Source organism: Gymnogyps californianus, chromosome 5, assembly GCF_018139145.2.
Source record: "Gymnogyps californianus isolate 813 chromosome 5, ASM1813914v2, whole genome shotgun sequence".
Taxonomy (NCBI): domain Eukaryota; kingdom Metazoa; phylum Chordata; class Aves; order Accipitriformes; family Cathartidae; genus Gymnogyps; species Gymnogyps californianus.
Window position 1 is genome coordinate 45,611,040 of NC_059475.1, and position 21,828 is coordinate 45,632,867.

General features: G+C 55.0%; 1 protein-coding gene across 1 annotated transcript; it reads left to right on the top strand.

Annotated features, from left to right (window-relative positions):
• The first annotated feature begins 16,151 nt into the window (after positions 1 to 16,151).
• BATF (basic leucine zipper ATF-like transcription factor) lies at positions 16,152 to 21,483 on the top strand. The gene is made up of 3 exons (XM_050898246.1): positions 16,152 to 16,217; positions 18,062 to 18,166; positions 20,917 to 21,483. The coding sequence occupies exons 1-3, from the start codon at positions 16,152 to 16,154 to the stop codon at positions 21,121 to 21,123; spliced, it is 378 nt and encodes a 125-aa protein (XP_050754203.1). The 3' UTR covers positions 21,124 to 21,483.
• Positions 21,484 to 21,828: the final 345 nt, after the last annotated feature.

The window sequence follows — 21,828 nt, forward strand, 5'->3', positions numbered from 1 at the left end:
TCTCTGTAGCCTCCTTTTCCAACCCTTAACCTCCAGGGATATCTGACATTAGTCCTTTCCCTGTTTCATACTTTCTTCCTGGATTTCCCCTCCCTTTCTATAACTTCTGTCTTTGGGACCTCCCAAAACGCTGCCAGCTGCCTTATTTAGTGTGAAGCATGTTGGATCTGTTACAGGCAAAGTTCTTGCCCTGGGAGGGCTTGTTGGCTGAGGTGCTCTAGAGGGATGTGCAAGAACAGGACCTGAAACAAAGCTGGTGGAGAAAAGCAGTGTCTGGCCTGGCTCCCACTGCCTGCCGTGCAGCCCTTGAAGCTGGGCATCTGTCCCTCTGCGCTTCCTTCTGCCCAGACCCTGCAGTGGTGGCTCAGACCTGCCCCATTTCTCAGCTCCTGTCAGGAGCCAGTCCTCATACTTTGATGAACATGATGCCTCTCATCGAGCTCTGCTGAAAGGACACAGAGCGCTTGCGGGGCCTGCTTCTCTCTTCAGGACTTTATTTCCCTCTGCAGAGTGTACACGGTAATGAATTTCCAGGCTCTTGCAAGTATCAGTTTCCTCTTTGGTGGTCAGCGGGAGCTCCCCATGGGACATCAGATGGTACAGCCACAGGCATCTTGTGCTTTTTGCTCACCTGGAGAGCCTGTGCAATTATCTCCACGTGGAGGGACTCTCACCCACCTGGCACGCACCTTCCAGCAGCACTGGCAGTGCCGTGGATGCAGGCGATGGCCCTTCTCTGGCAAATGGCCACACTGCAGTAACAATTCCTGCTATGAAAACAGCTGGCTTGAAAGAGAAATATGAGGTGCCCTTTGAAACCAAGCATACTAGAAGCAGCTAGCAAAGGCAGCAGCAGAAGCGTGATGGATCTACATCAGTTTAAGGCTTAGCTACTCCAGCCAAGGCTCAGGCAGGAGCTATCTGAGCCCTGGAAGTGCCCAGATAGGTTTTTGCCCAGTCTCCTGTATATCCTCCAAACAGCCTTTTGCTGCATTCCAGTCAGTACCAAGGGGTTTGCCACTCAGTTTAGGGCATTTCTTTTCAGTGGACTTGGTTAGGCTATGACCCAATGAAGTTAAAGCTGAGGGTTTGGGCCTCTGCCCTGTAAGCCACAGCCTGCGAGCGTTGAATGGGAAAGGCTCCATCTCTGAGCAGCCCTGGGCTGAAAACCCCTCCTGGTCCCTGTAGGAGATGGGCTATTTGATGTTCCTGACTCTGGTACCATGTGTCCTTTCCAACCCCCCCTTAGCAGAGGTACAAATATTGCCATGGGACAGGCAGTCCTGCTGGACACCTTTCAGCCTGGTGCATTACAGTGGCATCTCCTGGGCATGGGCAGGAGCAGGGGGCACATGCCAGGCACAGCCCATGTTGCTGCATGCCAGAACGGTGTTCCCAAACCTAAAGAGCAATGGTTGTACCTGTGGCAATGATGTCCTCCCACCTGGGTCCCCTTCATGCAAGGGCTGGTAATGCAGGTTTGCTTGGAAAAACACAAGGGACACTTCGCAAAGGTCAGGCAGCCACCTCCTGGCCATCGCACACCCACACATCCTGTGCTGGGTGCGCTGTGGGCCACTATGAGAGCAGAGCTGATGGTATCATGTACTTCTGGGACAAGGCTTGGTGCCAGCGGTGCTGGAGCCTGATAGATGTGAGGCTGCTGCCAGCCCCATGTCCCCCAGTCCAGCCAGTCGTCAGGCTGAATCCCTGGTCCTCATGGGTGCGCGCGCGCACACACACACACATGCACGGCTGTGGATCCCTCCCATCGCTGGTTTTAGATGGTCTCCACAGTTGCTAGCACAAGGCACAGGAGCCCTGGAGTACCGCAGCCCCACTGCAGCTGCTGGCCCGCAGTCCTCTTGTCTTACTCACTGGCTAGTCCAGCCTGAAGTTCGCTTGTGCTCACATAAACCTGCATATGAGATGGTTGGAAACAGGTTTTCATGAGACCGTTGGTAGGCTGCCGCAGTGCTCACATACTGGGGACCAGAGAAGCGTGCGGAGCAGCCAGCCGCCTGTGGCCGACCCCTCTCCTCCCTCTTCCCTCCGCTCTCCCGTGCCAGTCCCTCTCGGAGCCACCGTGGCCTCGCCGTGTCCCGCTTGCGTGCATCCCCTTGAACCACCCCACGGTCGGTGTTGCCCCCCGGCCCTGCTCCTCTCTCTGGGCCCGGGCAGGGCTGCCCCTGCGCCCCCAAGGGGCAGGGTGAGGCGGCGGGGGGGACGCGGGACCCCAGCCCGGTGCGGGCGGCGGCGGGAGCCCAGCCCGCCGGCAGGAGGAGCTGCGCGGCCGCGGGAGCGGCGGGGCCGGCGGCCGGGTCGCCGCCTGCCGCCGGGAGCGGGGCTGGGCAGGGCTGGGCTGCCGCCGCCGGACCCGGTGGATGCTCCCCGCTGCTGAGCAGCGGCCAGGCCGCCCCCCTCGGCCCGGCTGCCCCCCTCGGCCCTTCTCCGGCTCAGCCATTGCCAGCCTGTGCCAGGGAGTCCGGGTGCCTGTCCCGGAGCGCCGGCTTCGTATGCACCGCTGCTTTGCGAGAGCCGGCCTGGAGCCCTGCCTCCAGCTCTGGGGGCCCCAGCACAAGGCATGGAACTGTTTGAGCAGGTCCAGAAGAGGCCCACGGGAATGGGCAGAGGGCTGGAGCGCCTCTCCTATGAAGAAAGGCTGGGCGAGCTGGAGTTGTTCAGCCTGGAGAAGAGAAGGCTCCGAGGAGACCTTACTGCAGCCTTGCAATATTTAAAGGGGGGCTTATAAGAAAAATGGAGCGGGAACTTTCACCAGGGCCTTCAGTGACAGGACAAGGGGCAACAGTTTTAAACTGAAAGAGAGTAGGTTTAGATTGGATATGAGGAAGAAACTTTTTACGATGGGGGGGTGTGAAACACTGGAACAGGTTGCCCAGACAAGTTGTGGATGCCCCACCCTTGAAGGTGTTCAAAGTCAGGTTGGATGGGGCTTTGAGCAACCTGGTCTAGTGGAAGATGACTCTGCCAATGGCAGAGGGGTTGGACTAGATGATCTTTAAAGGTCCTGTCCAACCCGCACCTTCCTGTGATTCTATGGTTCGTGGTGCCATCCCGCGGTGTCAGATGGTTCTTGTCAGAGACATGAGCCTGCTCGGCATCGCTGGTGCTTCCCGGCCATTTCACCTGCAGGCCCCTCTGCTTGCAAGATACCTGAGGTGGCTCAACAACCAGGACCACCAGCAGTAACTCCCGGGGTGCCAGCACCCCCCTCCAGCAGATGCCCATCTCCTGTTTTGTGAGATCCACATTCAGGTCATAACCCTAGTGCTCCTTCCCATACTCACCAATTCAGGCAGGAGCTTTCCCCAGGGCATGATACCACATTTTTCCTGAAGCCCAGGCAGATGAGCCCCATCACATTTCCATTGCTCAGATGCTTGTCCCAGCTCCATAGTGTCCTTCACACACTACCCCCAGTTCCCTCTGCAAAGCCACTCTCACCTCTTCCCCCCCAGGGAAAGGTAGGTGCCACTTTGCCCCAAAGTACCAGGCCTGAGGCAGTGCTGGAGTGATGGGCTGAGGGTCCCGGTTTCCCCACAATGGTCCCCAGTCTTGCCAGCTCCTCACCCCTCTCTCCTGCAACCAGCTCATCCTGGAGCAGTCGAGCAGCCCATCGTGCTCCCCAAAGCTTGGTCGTGGCTCCCTTCCTTTCCTCCTCTTCTCCCCCTCTCCCCACCCGCTGCCCCCGTCCCCCTTGCAGGTGCCAGTCCCTGTGTGCTGCCCTGGGGGCAAGGGCATCCAGCCCCCCCGGCCCACGGCTGGTCACAGGCAAAGGATGCTTGGAGGCTGTTACTTTGCAGTTTTTCATAGTATTGTTCTCACTTTGTGTTTGAAAAACTGCCTCCTCTGCCCTTCTTGGCAGGGGCTGAGGGCAACTCCGTGACACTGCGGTAAGTGGTATTAACTAACCTTTGCCAGTGACCTGCCTCTCTTGTTTCATTTTGAGCCAAGGGCAGCAGGTATTAATTTATCTTTGTCCTTATTGGTTCTTCTACTCAACTTGCTGGAAAACAAGCCCCAAAAATCCCCAGCCTTGATATTTACCAAGAGACACAGAAGCTGCTTTGACTACCATGGGTGCCAGACTGCGCTGAGCAGCACTGGCACCGGCATGGCCCACAGCCGGGCAGCAGGACTGGAGCAGGGGAAAACTCCTGCACTGCCAGGATGATTGCAGAGAAACGAGAAAAACCAACTGCCACTTCCCTGAGCCCGGAAATATCACCTGGCTCCCCATGCCTTTGTGCACTTTTTGCTTATTTGTGATCACTGGTTGCCGGTGATTGGGGCATGGGGGCGAGCCGGTGGGAGGCAGGCACCAGCTGTGGGAATGGGACTATGGGCATCCCCTGCCCCTGTGGAGGCACCGTGCTCCTGCTGGGCTTGGGAAACTGCCCTGGAGGGCAGAGCCGGGTGGGTCACTTGTCCCCGGTTAAGGGCATGAGCCTCCCCGCACCGTGTGGCTGGTGGGGTGGCCGGGGACATCTCCCAGCTGGGATGTGGGGGCAGGCAGGGTGGGTGCTGTCAGAGGTGTAGCCAGCGCTGCCAGCAGGGAGCTCGCTGGCAGCGGCTCTGCCGCCAACCCTTTCTGTCCGAGGAAAAAACCCTTCCCTGCAGCCGGGAGGTCTCCCTGGCTCTCACTGGGCAGGGCCATGGGAAGAGCTGGCACCCGTGATAGCACAGCTTGGGTTTGCCTTTTCTCTGCGGCTGAACCCCCTGGAGCAGAGGCCCGGGAGCAGCTGCCGGCTTGGGCTGGCTCCCCCACTGCGACTGGGTTTTAAGTCCAGGCGCAGCCGGCGCCTGCGATGCTTCTCCAAGCCTTGGTGCCTGAGGCAGCCTCGGTGGCTCTGCCTGCACGCAGCTGGGTTCTCCTGCCCAGCGCGGACACATTTCAGCTCCTCATTGCACACGTGGGGAGAAGGCGGAGGAGGAGCTGGGGCTGGCAGGGAGGCACAGAGCAGCTCGCACAGGCCAAAACCGGGCTCTGCAGCCGAGGCATTGCCTGGGGCCGAGTTTGGGTCAGAGCTTGGCTGCAGATGCAGTGTGTGGCTGTGGGATGAGAGAGCTTAACATCACTGAGCCTTTGGGTTTGTCTGTCAGGGCGCACAAGAAGTTAATCCAAATTAGCTAAAGCGGTGGGCTAGTGTGGTGGTATAAAACCCTCCGCCAGATGCCCTGCTACTGAGTTAAAGTGGGTTTACTTTGGTTTGGCTTTTTTAAGTGGAGTGACCAACTCAAGTGGACTCCAGCCTGGGGGATGCATTTGGCAGAGCGGGCAGCAGGTATGACTGCCTGTAGTGATAAGCTCTTTGCAAGCATAGCCTGCCCAGGGTGGGAGGGAGCGAGCCCAGTTGTACCTTGACCGCTTTAATTCTGAATAAGAGCATCTGCCAAGGGGTTTATTGCACTTCAGTCGCTTCCAAGTTTAATATAGCTTAGCCATTCTGAATGTTTCTGTGCAGACAGGTTCTCAGTTCCCCATCAGCAAAGGAATGGCTTTCCTCTCTCCAGCCCTGTGTCCAGCTGTCTGTGCACAGAGCGTGAGCCGGGTGCCATGGGGTTTGGGGAAAGCTTAGCCCTTGGGGAGGAGGAAAAACTCTTGTCACTTGAGGCAGGAGGTGGGTCACCGTGGGTAGGACTGACAGCTCCACATCCCTGTCCAGCTCAAGGGAGTCTGCTAGACAAAAAGGCCCCGTGTTAGCAAGCTGATGGGCTTTTCCAGCCCTGGCTCCCAGCACTGCAAGCTGGAGCTCCTGGGAAATACCAGCAAGAAGCTACTTCCAGAAGCCCGCGTGGGTCTCGGCAAAAGCAGAGTTTGGGTCTGTGTGACAGCGAGGTTTCACTGCAGCCTGTCACGTCTCAGATGAAGCTTCAGGAACAGGATCCTTTGCCAGTAACCACCACCTTGTGCTGATGTTATCTAGTTTCTGCAGAATGAACTTGCTGAGTTGTCATCTGTGGCGCTGTCAGGGGAAGTCCTGACTCCTGACACTGCAGTTCCTGCCTCTGCTTTGCCATGGCCCCAATTCCAGCAGTATTGTCCGGGCTGGCTGGATTTGCTGGACACCTGCTTGTGCTGAAATGGCCAGGGGTCGTCAGGAGGAAGTGGGCAGCAAGGCTTTGCCGCAGGCCTGTGGGGTCCTAAATCCAGTGGAGCCTTTAGGCAGGCTAAGACGTAGTTTGTGGTTGAGGATAAAATGGCTGACAGCTCATTGCAAGGTGATGCTGAACACCCGGTGACCAGACAGTTAGTAAGAGGGGGTTTGCGCTAGAGCTAACGTGGTTATTGGCAAGTGCCTCTCAGTACGTGGGCTACCAGCTTCTGCGACAGAGGCAAACTCCGTGGGTGCCAGGCAGAGTCACTGCTGCATTACGTAGACGTTTGCCGAGTGAGGCATCCCTTTTCTTCTGTGCAGACCTTCCGTTGTAAGCAAAGTGACCTGATTCATTCACCAGCTCCAGCCAGCAGATGATGGATGAGTGGCTAAGCTAGTCAAGGTGCTGGTGCGTGCTGGCACTGCTGTGTGACCGGGCAGGACAATGGCACTGCTGTGTGACCAGGCAGGACAACGGCACCCCATGCTGCCAGCATAACAGGCTGGCAAAATCAAACTCACTGGTTCAAACAAAATCCCCTGGGTGCAGGCATGAGATGTTCTTTGTGTCTGTGAGGGAGAGGTGCAGAGCTGACTTAAATGTGGCTGCAGGCATCTGCTTTGCTGCCCATAGGATACTTGCAGGTTGCTGGCTCATGTGCACAAGTTTTAGGAGCAATGCAAGCTGCCAGTGTACCCTGCTGGGCCACCCTGCATGTGACATGGAGCCTCGTTCAGGCAGGGCTTTGGGGCAGATTTCCTCACCTGATAGCAACCATTCGCGGGGGCTGCAAGGGCCTGGGCTGCTCGGTGGCTGGGTTTGTATGCTGGGGTAGCAGCACCTCAGCATTTCTCCCAGCCACGCTCTGGAGCACACGTAAGCACCAGCTGGCACCTAGGTGGTTTAGATGAGAGTGCCAATTGGTTCAAGGCTGTGCTCCAAATTCAGGGTAGAGCTACCCGGTGGGTCCCGCTCACTGTGCAGCAGTGGGGAAAGGAGGAAGGCTGTATGAGGAATGGGATGAAGAAGAGTACATCCATCCTTTATAACTGTAATGCCATTGTAGACGGCTGTGGGGTAGCTTTCCTGGGGTGCTGTCTTTGCTTCTGGTTGCCCCGCTGCGAAAACAGGAGACATCCAAAGATGAGTGCTGATCTACATTAGGGCTGCAGGAAAATTTCCCTATGCGGAGACTAAAAGTCCCGCTAGTTTAGAGCGGAAACTAGTGAAATGCCGCGTGATAGAGATGTGCAGAGCAATGCCTGGCTTAGAGATAAGTCTGTTCCTCTGCTCACCCCCTCACAAGATGTTCAAAGAAATGGAAAGACAACTCATTTCAAACTGGTAAATTGACACACTTCTCACAGGGCCAGCAAACTGCTTTGTGCAGGTGGACAAGATGCCCTGTCGGCCAACAGTTTCAGCAGGCTCCCAAGGGATCAGGTATTGATATGAAAAACAAGGATACCCAAAACTCAAGTCAAAAAGTTTGGCTTAAAAAAGATAGAAGATGGCACGGTTCTCAGACACCTACTTTGGGGTTCAGGTAAAGAAGGGTGGAAAGGAGTTTCTGTCTTTTTTCGTATCCCCTCTTTGAAGCCAGTGTTGGCAGTTGTTAGAGACAGCAGGAAGACTGGCTCTTCAAGCCAGGGCCTTGCAGCAGCACTGCTGGCATGACGTAGGGTGCAGCATTTCTCCCGCGTCCCACCTCCAAAGCACGTTCAGGGATGAGGTGCCGCCGAGAGCCCGCAGGGCAGCTGTGTCTGGGCGCTGGTGCTGGCAGCCACTGCCAAAACCGTAGGAAAAGCAGCCATGCCCCAGGAGGCTGGTTAAGGAGCACTTCTGTCAGGCCGGGGCACCGAAATGTGAGGGTGGAAAGCACAGGATTGGTGGTCATCTGAAACTGCCCCCTTTCCCTCCCTCCATCTGCTGCTCTGAGCCCCCTGGGAAACTTGTGGGGGTTCGCAAGCCCTCTGAAATAGCCAGCACTAAGCAGGTCCTCCCTCGTGTCTGGGCGGTGGACCAGGAGCCTCCCTCCTCGTGTTTCTCTCAAAAAGGCATTGAGGAGCCCTGAGCCGGCCGGGGGCTCCGGGGGACAGACCAGGCGCGGGGCAGGGGCTCAGCTCTGCCGCTGCCTCCCCCAGCAGCCCGCTCTGGGACGGGGTCTCTCCTGGAGAGCTGCCAGCAGGCAAGAGCTGTGCGTGCCAGCCGGCGGGTGCGCCAGCGTGTGCCAATGCAGCGCCCAGGCAGATGGGGCTTATACGCATTTGTGTGTGTTTTGATAACTCTGCCAGTGCGGTACTGCCGATCAGTGCTACTTGCATGGGCGCCAAGTGTACCTTCCGCACAGCTCCCCTGCCCTCTCCTTCACAGCCGCTCTGCTCCACGCTGCCTGTCCTCCCACATGCCGCCTCCGACATGCTGTGCTCCGGCACTGCTTGTACAAGCACCACGCACTCCCCAGGCACAAGCTCACTGCACGTGCGCCCATCAGTGCAGCTACTTGTGTTGAACACCTCCTCCAACCACACTGCGTGAGCCGAAGGGTTTGGGAAGCATTTGTTCCCACCAAATGGGGTGGGGGGGAAGGGAGAACCAGTGTTTACACCCCCTAAGTAAGTGAAGCAGATCCCATTGGGGTGGAAGTACAGTACTAACATGGGTGCTGTTCACAGTCATCTCCTGCTGAGATGGGTGCCTCGGAGTCTAGCTGCAAGAACATGCCCTAAATCAGCTGTACTCAATCCTTAGGAGGCTTGAACATGTCTTATGGTGATGGGTGGTGTTGAAGAACATTTTCGTCTGAATGGAGTCATGGACCAGCCACGCAATACACTCAAGAGTCATGTATTAATTTAAGAGACAAGGAATGCGTTCACCCTCCACCCCCATGCCATGGGGCATGGCTGCAACCAATGCCCAGTGAACATCAAATGCCCCATCAGGCTGTGGTCATCCCCTGGGAGCACAATTTTTGCTGCTTGGTTGCTGTGATTGGATTCGCTGCAGCGCTAGCAGAGGCCCAAGGTTGGGTCCCGCTGCCACAGTGGCAGGGCTGGACAGCCACGCGTCTCTCCTGTCCTTGTGTAGCCTGGAAATGCGCATGCTGGGCAGCACGAAGGAAGCTGGGGCTATGGCCCCTTACCAGCACTGGTAAGTCTACCCCTGGGTGGATCAGCCCTTCTGGTTAAACGGGTCACTGCCCTTCCTCTTTGGGCCTTCCCCATCATCACTGAACGAGACTGCCACCGAGATGAGTCAAACCGTCAGACAACATCTGCACCCTCCGCACGCCCCGTCCATGCGCTTGGATAGTTCAACCGGTGGGCTCAGCCCAGGCAGCGGAAGCAAAGAAGCCCTGGTTGACTGGGGGGGCATCTGGCAGCCAAGCCTTTTCCGTGCCCCAAGTGTGTACATATCCAGCATGGCTGGGTGGTCCGGTCCATTTCTGACCAGATCCTGGAAGCTAGACAGGGCCTGTGAAGACAGCAGCGAGAGAAAGTTTGGCCTTAAATGGATGTACTCTACCAGGATTTGGGATCTGTTGACCTGGAGAGTCATGTAAGTGCACATCTGAGTACTTGCTCATGAGCTGCTAAGTCCTTGCCAGGAACAGATCAGAGGTTGCTCAACTAACTACCCAACCAGTCGATATATACAGGACAGGAGAAGGAGACTGTGGTTCATCCCTTCAATAGCCTGGGATGAACTCTAATTATCTGTGTCTTGAGACTGAAACTCCCATATATGTTGGAGGTCAGACCCTGACAACCTCCTGACAACCTGTCAGCTGGGAGGCTCTGGCCAGACTTGCTCTCCCACTCCAGCGGGGTCAGACGGACCCCAGCTACCTGGAGCTCTATGTCCATATCTGGAAAGCTAGCACATTTGGCGTTTCCTTTCTATAGTTTCCTTCTTTTAAAACATAGACATAAAAAGCATTACTAATGACATTCCAAAAAACTATAAAAGTGGCAAAGCCAAGTACTGAAGAGCTAAAAATTGACAGAAATGGGTTTGCCTGGGCAACCTAGCTTCAGCTGTCTTGTGCACATGATCACCTCCTGCATTTTGCCCTGGATTGCCACCTCTTCAGCACCTAGGCTGGACCTTGGCCGGAGGGAACGATGAGCCGGTCAGCTAGGCTGCCTCCTTTCTTAGCAGGGCTGGGAAACTCCTATCTAGTCGGTGAAGCGAGGGACTGTGCAAAGAAAGGAGGGTCTCCTGGGTAGACACTTGGTGCCTCCCTGGAGAGCTGGGTCTGTGTCTGCCCCTGCCTCGAAGTTACTCTGCGAGTCGGTGAGCCGCATAAGCAAGAGCTTTCACAGGAGCAGCCACATCTTCCTCATTTGCCGGAGCTGATTTACAGAAGTGCTAAAAGTTTGCAGCTGCAGTCACAGACATCAGGAGCTGGGGTTTGGTTAAATAAAGTGCTATATAGAGCCAAAAACACTGAAAACTTAGATCTTAGTTGGTTCAAACTGTGTGTCCAAAATGAATGAGTACTTATGACCTAAATGTCTCTTTGTCTTTTGTTTTGCAGCTGTTAAATAGGGATAACTCCACCCCCACACCTGAAAAGGTGGCTGAGAAAACAGCTTCATTAATAGCCCTGAAGCACTCACTCAGTGCTGAAGTGATGAGCACTAGAAAAAGTCCGTGAAGAAGTGGAAAAGCAGGATGTTGGAGCAGGCTCTGACCACAGAACAGTGATGAAGGTAACGCAGCCATGCCAGGGAAGAAACCTTTGTGGATCGTGCAGTTATAGAGCACAGCATTTTACATGGTGTGAGGGTGTAAATGCAGTATGCTTAAGGGAGCCAATTCTGGGATTTCCATGCTTTTGTGTGCTTGACTTACAGCCCTTGTCATTTCTTAGACATTCAGGGTGTAAAGTACCTGGTTTCTGTACGTTGTCAGGTTGCTCCCAGTAAGGGTGTGTTTGTGTGAAAGTGTTTGTGTGACGGGCGTTTGCTCTCTGCTAGGTGGGATGAATTTGGCGGGGCTATGCTTGAGCTCTCCTGCCACAACCTCACTCTCACACTCACTCAGCTCAGCCAAGATGAAATAGCCCTGGTGATGGAGACAAGCCATCCTGCCAGCTGGGGAAGCTGCCCACGTCGCAGACAGGACCAACATGTGCTGACATGGCAGAAGCTTGTCTGGTAGAGAGCAAAGACTTTGTTCAACACCACCATTCGCTTAACATCTCTTATCAGCACCGAATTCCACACAAAAGTCTTCAAACTCATGCGGGGAATGATAAGCAGATTGTTGCAATTGTCCAAATATTGTAAGAAATTATTTGCATAAAATGCTACATGTGAAGCAGAAACAACCTCAGTGGTTTACAGGAGGCTGAAGTTGGTAGCTGCTGTAGGTTGGATTTTTAAATAGCACTATGCACTGAATGGTCATGCAAACAAGACGGGTGAGATGGATGGGGTGAGATGCATTTTGAACGTTGCTGCCATAAGCCTGCAGCAGGTGAGAGGGCTGGAGCAGCAGGTTTACAAGGAACTCTAGCAACCACCTGTGCTGAGGAAGCTGCACAGGTGGGACATAGGGACCTTTCTGGGCTTTGGAGGCAAAGGGACTGGCTGCAGTTAAGGCTGAGAAACGTCCCATGTACTCTCTGGGCTCTGAGGAGCCCATCTTAGTAGCTTTTTTCTTTTTTTAAAATTATTTTTCCTTATTTAAACCTTGGGAACATAACTCTAACCCATCCTACAGAGGCAGGATTCAGCCTGGACCCTTTCCAACAGAGGTTTGTTCCCAGCCACTTCACATGAAGGGGCTTGAATAACTTTCCTGAATTGCCCATCCCAAGGTCTTCCTAACCTCATCTTGCTTCGAACCTCAGACCTGAACCTTTCCTGCTACAGTTGGAGCCCAGAGCTTCTTACCCTGCACTGGCTGCACAGAAAACAGCTGACCACCCTTTCCATTACAACATACCAAAGACTGCTCCTTCCTCCCCACCCACTTCCCACCCCCAAGACTTCTCTTTTCTAGGCTAAATGGACCCAACTTCTTCACTCCTTTCTCTTAGTGCAAGATTTCTGTGTATTTATGCTTTTTATTGTTTTCTTCTGGACTTTTCCACTTCTGGACCTGGGACTCTGAATGGGTCCTGGCCCTGCACAGGCAGCGCAGGGCAGTCATCTCCTCTGCCTTGCACCCAGCACCCCAGGCCAGTACCCAGCCCCCTTGAGACACCTCCGCGCTGCTGGCGAAGCTTCAGTTTATGATTCTCTGCAACCCCCAGATTTTTCCCTGCCATTCTGCTGCCCGGTCGGTTATTCCCCAGTTCTTCTACCTACATGTCACTTTGCTTTACATTTGCATTTGGTCTTGCTGAACTGCATCTTGCTGCTTTCAAACCATTTCTCTGGCAGTCAGCATCACACTAGGCCCAGCACTCCCTTCAGCAGTTATTCAGAAGGGACAAATGCAGAACTGGATGGCCCCATCCTTCCCCTAAAAACCTCTGGAAATATCCCTGCTCCATCTAGCTGCCGATATGGCAGTAACCTAACACTTGTGAGTTCATCCAGTGCTACTGACAGCGATTTCACAGCTACTGTGATTAAGATCAAGAAACCTAAATAATCCCAGAAAGAAAGTCAGGGGACGTTATTCACAGTGTAAATTTAGTCACCTAAATCAACCACAAAGATTAGGAGGCTGGCTCCTGAGGCTCCCCCTGATAGCAGGGGAGAGGGAGAGCCTGGGGAGGGACAGCAGGATATTAGCTCCCCACGTTGTGCCTGCAGCAGGTGCCCAGGGCAGCACCCAGAGAGCCATGAGCAGACGCTGGTGGAGCCACACTGGTGGTTTCTGCTGCTCTGGGTCAGGGGATCGCAGCTCTCTCCGGAGGAATGGCATGGGGCACTGCCTGTGAGGAGGCAACACTGGTCCTGTCCAGTCCAGGGGAGTGCTGTGAAGGCTCTGCCCACCTTCCCACCAGGAGACACTGTCTCATTTACAGCACACTTATTCATTGCTCATAAGTGACAGGAATTCACTAGCATCATAGCCAGCTTGAGGGCGAGGAGTGTGTTTGGGCAAGGAGGGAAGGGGAATGCTCTCTTACTCCCACTCAGCGAGACCAAGTGTCCAAACCTTCTCCCACGATGTCACTCTCTCCTGATATTTCTCCATCAGCTGTTAATAAAAGCCCAGCTCTGGGCAAATCAGGGTGCAGCTCAAAACTTTCCTCCTGTGGATCAAAGAATAGCCTTTGCCATAGCCACGTCCTGGCCAGTTCTGCAGTGACCATCCAGCTCCTGCCGGGACACCCAGCTTCCCTGCACTGCCTCCTGCCAACGCACCCACCGCCTTCCCGATTGCCTCCCTTCAGCCGCCGGCCTTGCTAGGTACAAAAGGAGGGAATTCAACTTATTTGCCCAATAATGGAACAAGGATATTTTTCCCTGAGGAAGGAGCTCCCTCCGTCCTGCCGTGAGCAACAGCAGGCTGTAAAGCAGGGCAGGCCAGGCAGTCTCTGAGACCCGCTCGCCGGCAGAGGAGTGTGGGTTTCCTCAGGAGAGTGGAAATCCAGCGGCGTGCTTCCTGGAAAGGAAGTGCTGCATGGGGTTGCACAGTTCAGAGGAAGTGTAGCAATGCAGCAAGTGAATGGATGCTTCAATGGTTGTGCCGCTAGCTGGTGCCTTGGGAGGCCTGAACTCAACGCCCCGCGAGCCCCTCGTCTCACCAGTGCCTTCAGTGGCTCCATTCCTGGAGCCAGCCACGCCAGAGGAGCCCTGCCTGCTACACGGGGGCTGCACTGCCAGGAGACGGGGTCCCTCAGGGTGGCTCATGCCGAGCAAGTACACCCCTGCAGCCACGTTCGAAAGTGTAGAGGATCCTAGCATTTCCCTACAGCACACCAGGAGAAAAAATACACTCAAGGCTGTGAAATGTTCAGATAACAGGGCCAAGGGTAGTGCACCAGTGCCACAGGATGTTTCTAAAGAAGCAAATGGGTCAAAACGGAGCAGTTTTGCCACTGGAGCTAGGCCAGGTGATTTCCCTGAGCTGCCCAGCCCGTAGCTAGCCTCACGCAGTTCTTGCTTTTGGCCATGTTTGCCCCTGCGTTGCCTCCATGAGCAGCAGGGCTGGGAAGAAATGCCAGCAATGCCCACGCAAGTCTGCGCTGTGCTCCAAGCATGTGTCTCTCTGCACGTGTGCTTTCTGTGCTGCAATAAGGCTGCAAACCCAAAGATGCCAATATTTTTGCCCTAATGACAACTGCATCTCAAGTGCCCTTGCTGATGCCCTGCTGCTGAGACTTGCTCGCTGCTCCTGCTTGAGGCAGGAGAAACTCAACCAAAACACCAATATGCAATGAAAACCAGTAAGTGGGAACTGGGAATTGCTGCTTTCCACAGAAGTGGATTACTGTGGATGGGTTCATGCCTGTTTCTGTATCTGCTCCTCATGGAACATATGAGAACTTAGCCACTCCAAAGATGCATGCTCCTGTCTGTGGCTGGAGAGCCTGTTGGCACATAGCCCCGGTTCATCCCGCTGGCTCTGGCAACATGAGCAGATCAGAAAGCAAATGGCTCCTGCTTTGGCACTCCCTGCTCCTGCACTGTCACCTCCAGAGCGGCTAGCATGGGGTACCCTGAGGGCACTCCTGAAGCACTGCTGTCCCAGGGGCTGCTTGCACATCTTCAGTCTCCTGAGGCTCGTACTACGGGTGGAAGTAGTCCCACACAGCACAGACCAGATGAGAAACAAGGGGATGCAAAGCAACTTCTCTTTGCTGCCGTCTGCATGGGCCATGCCCAAGTTGGGTGCTGTCAGAGGGAGAACAGCAAGGAAACAACCTCCAATGTGCCATAATGCTCCTGTCTTCCACATAGTCCTGTCCCACATCTTCTCCTGCCAGCTGTGGTGAGAGGGGCTAGAGGGGAGCAGGCAGGGACTCAGGACCTCTGCATGACAGTCTCACATCCCTGGGGTGTAGCCAAGCTCATACCATGGCCTGGAGTGAGAATTAGGTCTCAGGTTTAGCTTCTGGGTCCATAGACCGTTACGTTTACAGCACTTTAATTTGTGTGCCAGGGTTGATATTCCCCTTGCGGGCCAGTGGTGAGGTACTAATGAATGTTTTAAAGCGCTAAAGAGCTTTGCCTTATAGAAAACACCAGTCCTACCAAAGCCGGTCCAAACATTCTACAATCCTGAGCCTTTCTTCTCAGGTGGGACTGGTGCTTCATCGTACACATGCGAGCCACCTGCACAAACAGCGTTTACGTGGCACCTGCTGAGGGTACCCGTCCCCTCCCCGGGATCCACGTCAATGGTGTCGGGGGCGGCGGGAGGGGGTGGGTGGGTTGTGGGGACGTGGGTGGCTGCCTGGGAATTTCCCCGGCTGGGCTGGGGTGGCGGAGGCTGCCCAGGGCTGGACCGACCTCCTGACCGTGCAGGGCTGGCATGGCGCGCGGTGCCCCTGGAATTTCTGGGGCTCCCGGCAGCACCTCCTCCGCACTGCCCTCCTTTGAGGGTCCAGGTTTCACAGCCAGAGCCGGGGCTTTTCTTCCTTTCCATCTCTGCTGTTTGTCTCAGAGAAAACCCATCTTGCTGTTTTTCAACCGCCTGAAGGTGTTTTTCGGGGGTTTTTCAGGCTATTTTGAAGCTCATTTTTCCCAGATGTGCCTTTTTTTTTTTCTTCTTCTTCTTTTTTTTTTTTTCTTTTTTCTTCTTCTGTAACTTTCTTCTTCGCCTTAAAGTTTCCGGCCACGTGACTTTCAGCTTACATCCCCGAGGTTCTGAGAAACCACAGGAGGCCAAGACCTAAAGGGAAGGTGCAGAGGCTCTGAGAGGAGAGGCAGAGAAAGTGGCAGAGCGCGGGGCAGGAGGACAGCGTGCCTCCAGGACAGGCAAGAGCTGGGAAGCCAAGGGCCATCTCAGGGGGGACGGAGGAGGGCAGGGCAGAGGGCAGGGAAGCGAGACAGAAGGCAGACACACCAAGAGCACAAAGGAAGCTGAAGAGGCCCTGGGAGCCAGAGACGGGAGCCATGCCCCACAGCTCTGACAGCAGCGACTCCAGCAGCTTCAGCCAGTCTCCCCCTCCCAGCAAGCAGGTAAAGCGGGGACCCTTCCCCAGCTCTCCCCGGATGGAGAGTCCTTCAGGGTGGGCCACGGGTGGGCAGGAGGAAGGGTGGCATCCACCGCTGGTGTTTTCACAGTGCCGTATGGTGGGGCTTTCTAGGAACAGCTGGGGGGAGAGGGATGCAGGGCTGAGCCAAGAGCCCCGGCAGGAGCCCCGGCCACCAAGCTGGGTACAGGCAGAGAGAGGAGGCCCGGTTACCTGGGGCTATGCAGGGGCAACTGGGGGGCTGGGACCCCCGGGCACGGTGGGCCCTGCGATACACACCTGCGATACACGGGCAGGCAGCAGGCAGGAAGCTTCGGCATGAGAGTCGGTGCTCTGGTGAGGAGCCTGAGCATGCATGTCCTCGTCGCCATGGACCAGGACAGGTCAGAGACAGCCTGCCTGCTTCCTGCTGCTGCAGACAGCACTCGGGACCCAGAAAAGCCCTGCCACTTTGGGTCTGCTTTCTTTTCTGTTCAGCCTCAGAGGTTTTTCATCTCAGTAATGCTTGACAGAGGGATTTTGGTTTGTTGCATGGAGTACCTTAATGGTAGGTCTTTTGCTGGCAGATACTGACACAAGTCTGAGGTATTTCCACTGCCTTTTCTGGCTAAGCTTTATTATATCTGTCATTTGCCATTTCTCTAGGGCTGGCAACAATGGCAAGTACCTGAGGCTTTGCTCAGAAATTTTGGGGATGATCAGAGCAGATGATTTTGGGCTTGCAACTAGGGATGGGGAGGCATCCTGGTAGAGAAGGGGATAAAGCACAGGGATTGCCAAAGGATAGGGACTGGACTTGGTGCAGGACATGGGAGCTGCCATATCTGAGACGTTTGTAGGGTACTGAAGGCAAGGATAAAACGGTTAGGTTCAAAGAAAAGAAAAGATCTTGGGCGGGGTGGAGGGGGGAGAGGATGTGGACAGGCTGATGGGCTGGGAAGATAACTTTTGTGGCTGAGTTTTGTAGTCCTGTGGAGAAGCGGTGGTGTGAATGTTAGAGAGTCCACAAAAGAGGCAGTGCAATATGAAAATAGAAGATGAAAGAGTCTGTGTGACAGTTTCAACTGTCAGAAGGCAGCAGCAGGACGAGATCTCAGCAGAGAACAGCTGCTGCATGAAGCTCGTGACCTGGAGCCTGGAGACCTGTGCTCTCCCCTGCCCAAGGGGCTTGGGAGTGTTGCAGTCAGCATTGCAGGCATTGCTACCAAGGGACTCCAGAAAAGAGCAAGCACAGAGATCAGAGAGCTGGAGCAAATGAGACCTGGGGAAAACCAAAAGCTCTGAGTCTGTCTAGTTAAAAAGCAAGGGCCACATTGCACTGTAAGGGTCTGCAACAAATAAAGCCTGAGGGAGAAGGGTGATGGAGAGGGGGTGAGACCTATAGGGATGAAAGGAGGAAAACATAGGCTGAATCTCTGGAAAGATGGTTTAGCCAAGGAGCTGGAATGTCTGCAGTGCCGTATCCCCGCAGAGAGACAGGGAAGGGAAAGGTTTTCTGTACAAGGAATTCAAATTGTCTCTGTTCCGGAGAGAGGTCCTTATTCTGGTCTCTCAAGCCATACCCCAGGCCTGTGTCTTGGTGAAGGGAGAGTGCTCATTTCCCAGCTGTGCTGGGATGCCCAAGGGTATCAGACTTGCCCCTCCTGGCAATGGGGATGCCAAAAGCATCACACATCCCTGGGGTATGGCTTTATCCTGGTGCTGAGGGTGTGTATCCCATGTCCTGTGCTTCAATGATGTTATCTGCTGCATCCCCTTCCCACCTACTGCCCTGCAGGAGCAGGGCAAGGGAGGGGTTGCCCCAGTCATTTCCATGCCTTTTTTCCCTAGGACTCTTCTGATGACATGAGGAAAGTCCAAAGGAGGGAGAAGAATCGCATCGCTGCCCAGAAGAGCCGCCTGAGGCAGACCCAGAAAGCAGACACACTGCACTTGGTGAGCACTCCCACCCTTCCCCGTCCCCGGCGCTGAAGGCTCACATAAGGGACAACGTGCTTTTCCCCTGGGGACTCAGAGCGGAGATGCTCAGTTGAGGCAGGACAGGAAAAGTGAGGCCAGGGCAGGATGTAGGAGTCAGCGCTTGCAGCGAGAGCACACAGCCCAGGACAACTGCCACTGAAGCATTTAGTTTTGTAGCTAGTTTTGAATCCATCTTTATCTCTCAGTCTGACATTACCGATTTCCTTTCCTAACCTCTTCTGACCTGTTCAGTCAGAAGCTCTTTCAAAGCACAGGCTCACTCAGGCTGGCTCTCGCCGAGTTTGTGCTTCATGCCATCACTTACACAGCGGTGCAACAGCGTACAAGGATGCTTTTCTGAGACGGTAGCACTTTGTATTCATTGGTATGGATGACGGTGCAATGTGGAGCTGAATGGGCCACCTCCTCTGGTCTGTTCCCTGAGACGCTATGCAGTGTAGATAAATATTAATCATTTTCTAATATTTTTAAATGTCTCCATGGTAGTGCTTGTATCCCTTTCTACATCTGAACACAGTACAGTACCTGGAGTCTTTTCCTGTTGTTTAGCATGGATTTTCCCTCCTTTGGTTTCACTCCGCTGTCCCACTCTCTTCCTGTGACACCGTGGGCACCCCTGCGGCTCTTCCCAGTGTGAAGAATCAGGCATCTGCTTTTCGGGAGGGATGGTCACTTCTGGCTGTGTGTGTTTGAGTAGGAGTGTGTGGTCAGTGTCGGAGCACAGGGGCTGGGGTCCTTTGCATTTTGCACGTTGCTAAGTGCAGTCCCATGTGTTTTGCGCCACTGGTGGGCAGGATGCAGAACACGCAGCCTGCAGTGGGCAGAGACCATCTTTATCCCTGCACTGGGCTTGGCTGCCCTTTGAAAAGTGGTAGTCAGGCTCATGTTCTAAAAACCATCCTTTGACTTAGTGGTCTTCATATTCCCCCAGATTCCCATTTTTGGGAGGAATTCTTGAGAAGCCGGTCCTGAACTTTCCTCCTTACATAGTGCCCTCAGTCCATGGTTGGAGCTGGGTTTAAGACAGAGATTTCACTCTTTTCTCAGTAGCTGATAATCCTTCTAGAGCTGACATGGCTCTAGGCTATCGCATTACGTCTGTCAGCAGCGATGGCTCTGGGAGACTGTGCCTGAGGGGTGAAGAGACACCCTTTCCTTGGGGTCGGTGCTGTCTCCAAGGTAATCCTGGAGGTGGATATGGGCTCTGATCCTCCCCCAGGAAAATCCTGCTTAGCTGCGCACCAAGAAGAATTGGGCTGCTCTTCTTAGAGCAGATGAAAAACCACTTGCTTACGAGATTACTACTGCTCAGCTAGCATTGATAGCACACACTTCTTGCCTTCCCATGGGGATGGGAGCAGAGGGTCTAAGCCTAGTTTGGTTCAGACAAAGAGATCCTGGCAGGCAGCTGGAGAAATGCAGGGAGGCAAGTACAGGATGGATTGTGAATTTTTGCTAATGTTTTTCCAATTCCTGGCAAACAGTGACCCTCTGCTGCTCGTGGGTTCATTCACTGAGTGCTTTTTGTCTTTGGTCGGCTCTGCATCAGGGACACTGCTTCTCTGATGTGGTTCTGCCCAGAAGAGCATAGCGCAGCTTGAGCTATGGTGGTATGAAAGGAGTGAGCAGCTCCATCTGCCCCAGGGCTTTATAGCTTGTGTTTTGAGGGGAATGAGTCATGGGGAGGCTAGGGCTCCCGGCCCCTGGGTGATTCCCATCAGCTCCCGAGTTCGATGTCAGTCATGATTTCCAAAGCATTTAGTCATGTCTGAGAGATACTCGTTTGCTGTGCAAGGTCCTCCTGTGACAGCCGCTGTAACTGCTGGGTGTGTTTCAACCTGTGCGCGGAGAGCTGGCACCGTCAGAAGTCAGTGTGGCAGCGAAGGGGTGACAGGTTCGCTTTGCCAAGGTGGTGGTGCAGCTTTCCAGGGCCTCAGAGCACTGGGTCCCGCTTTAGCTGTGTCGGCTGAGTTTGCAGAGCCTGCTGCCGCATCCTCTCTCCCTCCTCTGGTCCTGCCCAGGCTGCTGGCTCCATGATTGGTCGGGGCCTGGGATGCTCCAGCCTGGAGCTGGCTGCACTTCGGCAGCAGTAGAGGTAGCAAAGGCTGTGACGCTCTTGGGATCGTTGAGACAAGGCTGAGCATCATTATTAACCCCTTTGTTGTTATTCTCATTAATAACAGTATTAATTCAGTTCTTCTGAGGCCTCGGTTTCTCTTTTCTTCTGAGTCAGGCGTCTCCCCCTCCTCCCCACCGTGCCGCTGGTTTCCCCGGCTGCTAGCAGGAAGCAGTGAGTCTTTTCTTTCCAGGGCAATGACAGGTTTCCTGTGGCAGGTGGTTTTCTGGTTAAAGACGGCGGTTATTCAGCAGGCCCTCCCCCCCCGGGCCGGGCAGCCCTGGAAGCGGCCGGCGGCGTGCGTGTGCGTGAGAGGGAGCGAGAAAGCCTGGGCGGGAGCACGCCACAGTCACTTCTCGTAAGCCGGGGCCGGGGAGCGCGGCTGAGGCCGCCAGCATCGCACCCGCGCCCGGCCCGGCCGGCTGGGGGAGGGGGGTTTGCCCAGGCACGGCTCTGTGCCGAATTTACCGGAAACATGTCATTCTGGAAACTCTGCGGGGCAGAGAGGCGCGGGACCGCGACCCCCCTGTCCCCAGCTCATCCCTGCGGCTCCCGTGCTGAGGAAGCCCCTGTGGTTTTGTCTCCTCAGGAGAGTGAAGACCTGGAGAGGCAGAACGCTGCCCTGCGCCGGGAGATCAAGCAGCTGACGGAGGAGATGAAGCACTTCGCCTCGATGCTGAGCTCCCACGAACCGCTCTGCTCCATTCTGACGTCCCCTCCGCCACCTCCAGAAGTGCTTTACGCCACACACTCCTTCCACCAGCCCCATATCAGCTCCCCACGCTTCCAGCACTGAGCCAGCCAGCGGGACAGCAGCCTGCCGGCTCCACTGACGACAAGAAGCAACTTGGTGGGGCTCACTTTTCCATCCAAAGGAGAGGGACGGACGGACGGACACCCCGTCTCAAAGTGTGTACTCTGAGTGACTTGCCTAAGACTTGCTCCCTGTGCAGAAATGGCAAAGCCACCAGGAGGCATCTTCAGGCAGTTTCCAGCTTGGATCCTGGGAAGAGGAGGCATTCGCAAAAGGGCAGCAACCCCCTTCCCCGGTGCTTGCTTGGGGATGCTCACATGAGCATGCGGCACCGGCAGCCTCCGTGCGAGCGGCTGGCTGCGGCGCGCAAAAACCAGAGCTCCAGGGAGAGGAACAGGAGCAGGGGCAGAGGCGAAGGTTGGGGGCCACAGAGTACCAGGGCAAAACTGGTTTATTTTTGTAAAATAAAGATTGAAAATGCTTAACTCTTTGTTTCCAAAATAGGACCTGAGCCACTCCTAAGGCCCAGCATGACACATTGAGGACGCAGGCAGCAGGAGGGGAGAGCTTGGAGTCCAGCGAACAGCCCTGTGTGTGCTGGTGTCTAATCCAGAGCTAGCAGCTGGAGCCCCACATTTAGAAGGGGGGCCCATGTGTGTGGGCTGGGCAGGATGAGGAGCAATGGTTTGTGGGGTGATGGGGTCTCTGGGGGAGATGGGTCCCTCCTTGCTGCAGGGCTGGACCTGG

Excerpts from the sequence above, each read along its gene's own strand:
- BATF (XM_050898246.1), top strand. The coding sequence starts at position 16,152 with ATGCCCCACAGCTCTGACAGCAGCGACTCCAGCAGCTTCAGCCAGTCT. Across the intron at positions 16,218-18,061 it reads CTCCCCCTCCCAGCAAGCAG|GACTCTTCTGATGACATGAG; the intron begins GTAAAGCGGGGA and ends TTTTTTCCCTAG. Across the intron at positions 18,167-20,916 it reads AAGCAGACACACTGCACTTG|GAGAGTGAAGACCTGGAGAG; the intron begins GTGAGCACTCCC and ends TTGTCTCCTCAG.